At 47.8% G+C, this 9452-nt stretch overlaps 1 protein-coding gene across 1 annotated transcript; it reads right to left on the bottom strand.

Moving 5' to 3' along the window:
• Window positions 1-9388, bottom strand: TMEM41A (transmembrane protein 41A). The gene is made up of 5 exons (XM_042903691.1): window positions 9178-9388; window positions 7512-7665; window positions 4580-4741; window positions 3815-3953; window positions 1-2424 (listed from the first exon to the last, which is right to left on the bottom strand). Exons 1-5 carry the CDS (start codon window positions 9294-9296, stop codon window positions 2204-2206), a joined length of 795 nt encoding a protein of 264 aa, XP_042759625.1. The 5' UTR covers window positions 9297-9388; the 3' UTR covers window positions 1-2203.
• Between the last annotated feature and the right edge of the window lie 64 nt (window positions 9389-9452).

Below are 9452 nucleotides of genomic sequence, written 5' to 3'. Positions count from 1 at the left end.
TTGTACTGAATAATTGTACACTGATGGGAACAAGAGCGACTATCGAAGCAAACCAATGCATGGAATTAAACAAAAAGCGTGCTTCACTCCTTTCTGGTCGTGTCTTTTCCTCAGGTTCTGTTTGTGTCCCGAAAGCTGCCTTCACAGGTCTCAGCACTTGTCAGAGCTGTAGGGAAAGGAAAACTTCACATGCAGGGTGGCCTGCAGCCAGGAAAGCCGGGTGTGGAGAAGGTTTCTGTGGCTGTGGTTTCAGACACACCTACAGAAGGAGGGGACAACCATCCCTCTCTTAATAGTTTCCTCTTGGTGGTGGACACGTGCCCTTCTTTTTTCCCATGGCCTTCCTGCTGCCCATCTTGCAGCTACTCTTCATTAGTGACTCCACTATAAAGTAAGTGTAGAGAAGGAAAAGGTGAAAATGAAAATCTGGCTTCTAAGGAATCATACTGGTAAGAAGCCTCCTGAGAGTGATGCTAAAACACCATTTTGGATTGTTTGATTTTCAGCCAATCCTGATTCCCGCTGGCAAGGGGAACTGAACGTGAGCAACATGTACAACACACCCCATACAGAACGTTTATATCCATTTATTTGGGAAATTGCTTTGCCTGTAAACTCACAACTGGTAAGGCACAGTGTAGCAAAATCACGAGGCAAGAGGGAGAGAGACAAACATAAGGATCTTGATAAAGGGCACACACTTGCAGTCGTGTAGAAAACATACTGGCTTCCCCTTGCCTCCTGCTCCTCCAGAACACAAAGAGCCAGAGATTTCACACAGCCTTCTCCTCACCCCTGCTCCTGTAAGCATGCTTCTTCTAAAGCAATATGCCTTTAAAAATGAAGTCCTTGTCGTGTTTTTTGGATCATAGCTTGTCCAAAAAACACTGCTTAGGAATTCATTCTTCCTCCTGAACAGGAGTATTCTCAAGAATTCATGCAGAACACGTGGCTTGAGGGAAAGCCTTGGCAAGATTCTTGGCCGCACCAAATCAAAACCCAGCAGAGGATGCCCAACAGCAACGGTTCTGGTAAGAAATGACGAGTTAGTCCTGTATGGTACAGGATCCCAGAGATGGTCAGTGTAGGTGCCAAGGTCCTCCTGTACTTGGAAGCATTAACCCAGGTCTGTGCCAGTTCAGTACTGCAGCTGTAAGCAGCAGCAGCAGCTACAGATCATTAAAAATACAACACAACACAGTAATCCAAAACCAAGTTCTCCCCCTTGGATTAAAAGATAAAATAGAATTATTCCTCAGTTATTCTTGACAAATGACAAAACGAAAAAAATTCAGAGGCTATGCTGGCTGATAGCTGAGTGTACTGAATCCATTCTCCTAGCAGGACAGAGACAGGATTCCCACACAGAAAGGACAGATTAGAAAATGTACCGACAGGTCATTTGGTTCCAGTGAGTCAAGGGGCCCTGCCCCATTCAGACAGGTAAGAGTGTCCCCAGAATATACCCATAACATGCAGAATTTGCTGCATTCATATTTAATAGTCTATTTGCAATCAGCTGAATTGTCAGAACACGCAACCAAGAGATTTGACATGTTTGGTAACATCAGTGCATCTGAACACAAAGCATCACAGAAATCACTGTGCATTTGAGTTGTATGTGAAAGTTCTATGCAGTTTGTCAGCTAGTTCCCCTTGGTTTATGGAAGAGGTAGGTCATTGGCAAAAAAAAAAAAAAAAAAAAAAAAAAATACAGAAGAAAACACTCTCCATGAGACTAACAGGATAAAAGGTAATGTCAGTGATGTGGGTTCACATCATTTACACCAGTAACATCCACTAGGGATTTAACAGAACACCTGTCACAACAGCCTATCACTTTGCAGAAGAGGCACTCTGGATTAAGGACAATCAGCATCCTCTCCTGAAGCAGCGCGGGGCTTGCTGAGAGACAAATACAACAGACCATCCTGAGTTCCTTGTTTTTCAACAAAATACAAATAGGATTTTCTAGAAGGCCATCCGTTTCACAGAGTACCCTGCTAAACCAGGACTGGTTTGAGAACCTGATACAGTTCACCTTCTAGAACAGAGCGTCCTTTATAAAAACACTGCACACAGATATATAGTGTCCAAAATCACCTGTTGAGGGTAATTAAAAAACAATGACGGGCTGCACAGGACCACACCCATTATACAAATAAACAACAAAGTCCAAGGACATGGCAACCAAAAACCCAGATCACGTGTCCTTTCTACTATTTAGATGATTAGTGTTGCTTATTTCATTCAAATGCAGGTCCTTTTGACTAAATTTTTTAATGAGGGTTCCAGGAACTAAGGCCACCAGAGCAATGGCCAAAAGCTTGAAGACCGTTTCCCAGGAGAAAAGAGCATCCAGAGAGGTCAGAGTTGACAGGATGGAGCCTGTCTGCACACAGATAAAATTGTATGGGACCAAACCTGGAAGAAAAGGGAAAGAGCCTGTTACTAGGGGCAGCAAAATAAAAAATAATAGCCCTTCACAAATGTCCCCAGGAATTCACAACCCAGACTCCAGAATTTTTTTTTTTTTTCCTAACTCCTGACCCCTCAGCACATTACCTCTTTCCCTCCCTCTCTACTCCTTCCCCTCCTTTCCTCACTTCCCATAAACAACTGCCTTGTTTAACAAACAGGCTTGAGATGATTTATAAAAACACATATACTACCATAAGACAAAAAATGTTTAATAGGAAAAAGAAAAGTCAAGAATAAGTTAATCAGGAGATACAGTTAGTACAAAAAGTATAAGGTTCACCAATTTGCTAGAAGTGCCCCAAACTGGGTTCTGAGCATCCAACAGCCTAAGTAATGAGAGGTATCAGTATTATGAGATTTATAGCATGCTAAGAGAAAAACACGTTTCTTAGAAATAGTACTACTTTCATGTTCTATACTGTCTCTAAGCGATCATCAAATCCACTGGATCCCAAAAGTCTGACTGGTAGCAGACAGGCTGGTTATATAACAATCCCAGGGGAAGCTGTTAAAAACACATTCTTGGGCTCCCCACAGAGATTCTGGTTACCTGGGCCTGGAGTAAAACCCAGGAAACTCTAATAGCTTTTCCTGACCTCTACCCCGGAGACTCTGACTGGTTTGGGACCCCCTAACAACCTGTTCCTTCCCTACAGTAGATGCCTCAAGTTCATAGAGTACTCAAGGTCACACAGCTTGTCAGAAGGGGGACTGGAGCCCCGGTCTCCAGAGTCTTGCCAAGCCTTCTGCCACCTAGGTAATTACAGGCTGCTAACTGAGGTACTGAGGCACTTTGTTTGAAAGCCAAAATGACCAGAATGAGCTGTGGTCAATTTTGCTTTAAGATCTTACTTTCTCTCAAGAATTCCCTATCAACAGCAGTTGTTCAACCACAGATTTGTTATGTTCCACCTGGAAGCCCTGAATAGTCTTTCCCTCCATGCTCTAAAGTAGGTTTAAGAGAGGCAATCCTTGCCTAGGCTTAAAGTAGGGTTGGTTTACTTCTAGTGTGGAGAAAACAACAGTCACTGATTTTACAGGATGTTAGCACATTACCACTCTGATAAAGGCGAACCAAGGCACAGACTTTGAGAAACACTGCTCTGGTCCCAGCCCCTCATCTGGCCAAATGGTTCATGGAGGGTAAGTAGCTTATTGAAGGTCATACAATTGTCAAAAGGCAACAAAGAACTTCACTAGCACCACCTCTTTTTTTCAAGGCAGATCTTAATCAGAGGCCAGAGCCAGGCACATGCCCATGTGGCTGATAACCCAGGGCAGGCCCCCAACATGACCATGCTGAAGACACAGACTTAACCCACCAGCTTCTTACCGATCAGAACAGAGAAGAAGAAATGCACAATCGGGATGTTCAGAATCGGAGCTGAGAGGTTCAAGAACCAGTTTGGTGTCATGGGGAAAAGTCTCAAAAACAGTAAGAAAAAAAACAAGCTGTTTCTGTTCTCTTCCACCTGTAGCCAAAAAAGACAAGGTCATTAAGAAGCAGAAAGAATCTCTAGACATGACAATCTGTTAGTGCCAAGCACTTTTCTAGATACTTCACATATTCTCTTCCTGAATCTTCCAACAACCCTCCAGAGTAGAGATTGTTTTCCTCATCTTTTAAATTTTTTTTTTTTTTAATGTTTATTTTTGACAGAGAGAGAGAGAGAGAGAGAGAGAGAGACGGAGCATGAGCAGGGGAGGGGCAGAGAGAGAAGGAGACACAGAATCCAAAGAAGGCTCCAGGCTCTAAGTTGTCAGCACAGAGCCCGACACGGGGCTCGAACTCATAGACCGTGAGATCATGACCTGAGCCGAAGTCGGACGCTCAACCGACTGAGCCACCCAGGCGCCCCATGTTTTCCTCATTTTTTAAATGAAAGTACCTGAAGCTCCAAGAAGTCAGGAACTTGCCCCAAATCACAGAGCTGGTAATGATGAGGCTGGAATTTGATCCCAGGTCTGTGACTCTTGATCACATCAAAAGGAACCCCCGGGAGCTCCAAAGCAGGGTGGAGGAGCACAGTGGGAAACTCCGCAGGGCCCTGAGGTGACACTCCAGGGCCCGGCACTCAGTTGTGGCCCCTCCGCTTACCTTCCTCTGCAGCAGGCATACTTTATCAGGGAAGTAGGAGACCACCAGCTGTTTGCCAAAAATACTAGAGAGCAGATAGCAGCATGTGGCGCCCACTGATGTCAACACACAACACAGCAGAAGCCCCAGCCATGGTCCAAACAAAGCACCAGCTAAAATGTTCTGCAAAAACAAAACAAAACCCTCAGCCATTAGAACATCTGGTGGCTACCAGCCACCTTGTACTGGAGCCCAAGAGTCATAGGTTCCCCCCTCTTTTAGTGATTTTCCCAACCAAAACCCAATTCCCATTTTATTTTATTATTTTTTTTTTTAGTGTTTATTTATTTTTGAAAGAGAGAGGGAGACACAGTGTGAGTGGGGGAGAGGCAGAAAGGGAGGAAGACACAGAATCTGAAGGAGGATCCAGGCTCTGAGCTGTCAGCACAGAGCCCGACCCGGGGCTCGACCTCATGGACCGCGAGATCACGACCTGAGCGGAAGTCAGACATTCAACCAACTGAGCCACCCAGGCGCCCCCCTCAACTCCCATTTTAAAGGTGTCAACAAAAAGTGATGGAAGAGCTGGAAACTCCAATCTTGGCCTTGGTCTCTTCACCTTTTAAACAGGGAAGATTAACACTTCAGAAGGCAGGTGATAATTAAATGGGATAACAGTGTATACAGCCCCCAGCCTGCTGCCTGGGTTGTAGTAGGTCCTGCAAACATTGGTGCTCCAAGAAGGGAGAAATGGAACTCACACATTATTTTAACTATCTTAAATGAACACAAACCATGAATTCTCTCCTTCAATAAGACCACATAAGCTATATAAAACGTCTTCCTTCTTTGCTTCTTGCTGGAATTACATCTATGTGGTACACAACACTGGGGGTTCCATGTTGATGAGAGCTCTAGCTGACACTCACCAAAGTCTTAGATTAACAAAAATGGAAAGTGAACCGGTATGCCCTAAACACACTTTGGCCAGTAGACATCACCCTGTCAACATGGGATCCAAGACAGAAAGTAAAAGGGGAAGTTAGAAGTGAGAAGGTGGGGGTCTGATGAGCACCTACTGTATGTTAAGTGCTTGACTGTATGTCTTATTTAATCCTCATGATGACCCTGTGTCATCTGCCATCCTTACACCATTCTACGGGGATAAGAGACTAAGTATCAGGCCCAAGCTCACACTAGGCAGAGACAGGATTCACCCTCCGGTAGCATCTGACTCTTTGCCCTGAAGAGGGATCAGCTCAAGAGGGAGGGCAGGTACAGGGGCAACCCCAAGAAGCCAGCCCCTGACTTCCAGGACCACACACCTCCCCTGTCTCTCTCGGCATGGACATGTTTGCTTTTCTTCCAGTTTCCAACAAAGAGATTGCTTAAGTGCATCCAGCTGAGCCTGGGGTGAGGAGGCTCCATGCCAGGGCAGGAGAAAGAAGCATGACAGAAGGAAGCTTTCAGGGATTTCCTGCTCAGTCTCTTAGTCATTCAACAAATGCTGAAGGCCATTGCATGCCAGGCACCATCACTGAGCCAGCTGCTCTATGCCCACGTTCCATTCAGTTCCGCCACGCAACAGTCCTAGGGGGTTGTGTGAGTATCCCCGTTCTCCAGATGAGGAAATGGGGTTGCAGAAGTTAAAGGGCTGGCTCATGGTTACACAGCTGGGATTCAAACCCACCCCAAGCCCTAAAATATACACATATTTACATGCAGCAGCTTAAAACGCTGCAGGGAGCACAGCAAGGTTCTTCTGTAGAATCTGAGGTAGGGGTGGATGAGAAGCAGCCCGCGACTAGAGCACATGTCTAGGCCCAGCACTGCGGCTCCGAGTGCTGGGGGCCGTCTGGGAATTCCAAATAACTTTTCCTCCCCACACCAGAGAAGCTTCCAGCCTCGCCAGTCTAGCATCATCATGAACAACTTGCATTTGTTCATCGAACATTTGTGAAGGCACTTCCCTGTACCAGGCAAAGAAATACAAAGCTGAGAGTAAGGAACAGGCCTGTTCCTTCGCCAAAAGCTCAAAGACTGGTGGAAAAAACGGATTTAAAAAAAATAAATAACAGAAAACAGTGCCAAAATCAGAACATTATGGAAGCTCTGAGGAGGAACAGCTGAGCCAGCTCAGATTGTGTGTGTGTGTCCAGGACAGCACACAGCCATCAATGCCTTAGAAACAAAAACAGCACATTTGAGACTCTGGAGCTGGGCAGACATGGGCTCAGACCCCAGCCCTGCCCCTCCTCACTGTCAACTTGGACAGTTACTTCTCACTGCCTGTTTCCTTATTTGTAAAGTGTGATAATCAGGCCCACGTTATAAGGCTGTTAGGAGAATTAACTAAGGTCAGTGAGGCAACTGTGAAAGTGTCTGACACTTGGGAAGCTGTCATCAAATCATTGCCACAGTAGTCTAGCTCTGGACCATATGATTTGCAGCCTGAGGCGGACTCTACAAAGACAGAAGGTGGCAGAGCACCTGGGTGGCTCAGTCGGTTGAGCATCTGACTTCAGCTCAGGTCATGATCTTACGGTTTTTAAGTTCAAGCCCTACATAAGGTTCATTGCTGTCAGCACAGAGCCCGCTTTGGATCATCTGGCCCCCTCTCTCTGCCCCTCCCCACCTTGTGTTCTCAAAAATAAATAAATATTGGGGAAAAGGGGGGGAGGGGGCACTGGGTGGCTCAGTCGGATAAGCATCCGACTCCAGATCAGGTCACGATCTCTCAGTTTGTGGGGTCAAGCCCACGATGGGTTCTGTGCTGACAGCTCAGAGCCTGGAGCATGCTTCTGATTTTGTGTCTCCTTCTTTCTGCCCCTCCCCTGCTTGTGCACAGGCTCTCTCTCTCTCCAAAATAAAAATAAATAAATAAATAAATAAATAAATAAATAAGACAGAAGGTAGCTTTCTAGCACACACAGAAGGAGGGCAAGGCACTGACCAGGAAGCTGGAGCCAGGGATGGCAAAGCCCTGTTTGTAGAGGTAGGCACTGCAGAACAGCAGGAACACGTAGGCCTGGTGCTCCTTCCGGTACTCTCGAAGGACCTCAGAAAGTTCCCGCAGCTCGGCCAAGTCTGAGGGGAACCACAGTGACCTGGGGATTTGGAAAAGCAGATGGAAACATGAGACCAGATCAGCCTAGCACCTAGAAAAGTCCTTTGTGTCCTCTTTCCAAAGACACAGACATAAGAGCCCCGCTTTTGGAAGCAAGAGACCTGGGTTAACATCTCAACTCTGCTACTGTCCAGTAGTGTGATCTCAGGCTAGTCCCTGGGCCTCGGGGTCCTTATAGAAAAAATGAGTGTTAAGTTTCCTTTTAGTTCTCAGGTTTTAGGATCTATTCTTAAGAGACAAATGGATTAATTTTCAGGCAAGAACTAAATGTCCTAAACTGCCTTCCCTTCCTGGAACACCCCTTCCCCCACAAACTTCAGGCCAAGGACAATTAAAACTTCACACTGCTCCTGAGTTACTAGGTAAAAGACTGTTTTATCAGTCACTAACAAGCCAATTAAAGATTCTCTTGGAAAGTATATCTGTCCCACACCACAAACATAACCTTCTTGATAATATGTCAAGCTTGAACTAATCCTTTCAAAGAGGCTGCTTGTTCACCCCGCTCTTTATCTGGCCCTTAGTGCATTCTGAACCCTATACAAGGGTGACAGTGTAAGGGCTACCTTGCCTCTGACATAAGAATAACCCTTGAATCTATCAATGATCAATTATGAACACACCCTCCTAGTTCTCATCAGAATGTTTCTCTTAGTGTGTCTGACACACACAGCAGAGCCTTCCCAACCTCCCAACTAGGGTAACCGAAAAGTTACCCTCATATTCAAATATCAGTAACATTCTTGTGAACGCCATGCTGTGGCAGGCACATTTCCATAAACTTTTTGAACAGTATGCAACACTGACGGCAAACCAGCCCGGTAGGAATTGCACCGCCTCCAGCCCCACCCAGATGGTCATGAGAAGGGGGAAAGTAGAGATATTCAGGAAGAGGGGCGGCTCCGATAATTAATTCGTGAATATTTAAAGAGGTCCTTGCAACACTTCTGCAGACCGAATGCCGTAGAGTCCCAAGGGCAGGGCTGACGGAAGTGAGATGGGGTGGGAAGAACGACGGAGGGAGGCCGAAAGCGGTCGTAGAGATGAGGCTGCGGGACCACACAAGGGCGAGGGTCGGCTGAAAATGCGGGTCAGGGCTGGGCCGGGAAGGCGATCGGCACCCGGCTCCCGTGGTGATGCCACGGCGCAGACAGAGGTGCGCGAACCGGTGCCGCCGGCATGAGGCGCCGCGTTTCCCTCGGCAAATCACCGCCCTGCGTGCAAAGCCACGGATAGCGCGCCGAAACTGCACTCCGCGCAACCAGCACAGCGCAGGTTCAGTCCGGGCGGACCACAACTCCCATCCACCCCGCCCGCCCGAGACCGGACAGACGCGGCCAGGACACCGACCCTGATCTCCAGTCCCAGACCTGAACCCCGGCCCCCGACGCCTCCGATCCTGGAACCCAATCTCCGATTCGAAGACCCCATCCTCGTATCTGTCTCCCTTCCTCGGACCCGAACCGCGGCCCTCGCCACCCGCGCCACGCACCTGCCTCCAGTCTCCTCGTCCGGGCCCAGCGTCCGCCCGCGGGGCAGTCGCGTCGACAGCAAGTACAGGGCGAAGGTGCAGCAGACGAAGACCAGCAGGAAGCCAAGCAGGGGGCGCATCTCGGCGCCGGCGACCGGACCCGCCGGGCCACAGAGGAGCCTGCAGGCAGCGCCGGGCGAGGCTGCGCGTTGGCCTATGCCTCCGGAGCGTATTCACGGACGGACCGGGGCGGGGTCCGCACCAAGCCCCGCCCCCGAATCCAGGCCCCGCCTCCG

This window comes from Panthera leo, chromosome C2, assembly GCF_018350215.1.
Source record: "Panthera leo isolate Ple1 chromosome C2, P.leo_Ple1_pat1.1, whole genome shotgun sequence".
NCBI lineage: Eukaryota > Metazoa > Chordata > Mammalia > Carnivora > Felidae > Panthera > Panthera leo.
Note: the sequence above shows the minus strand (reverse complement) of the source record. Positions and strands in the feature narration are given on the sequence as shown.

Coding starts and splice junctions, on each gene's coding strand:
- TMEM41A (XM_042903691.1), bottom strand. CDS start 9,296: ATGCGCCCCCTGCTTGGCTTCCTGCTGGTCTTCGTCTGCTGCACCTTC. Junction 3,954..4,579: donor TATGCCTGCTGCAGAGGAAG/GTAAGCGGAGGG, acceptor TTTTGGCTACAG/GTGGAAGAGAACAGAAACAG. Junction 2,425..3,814: donor CTTCTTCTCTGTTCTGATCG/GTAAGAAGCTGG, acceptor CTTTTCTTCCAG/GTTTGGTCCCATACAATTTT.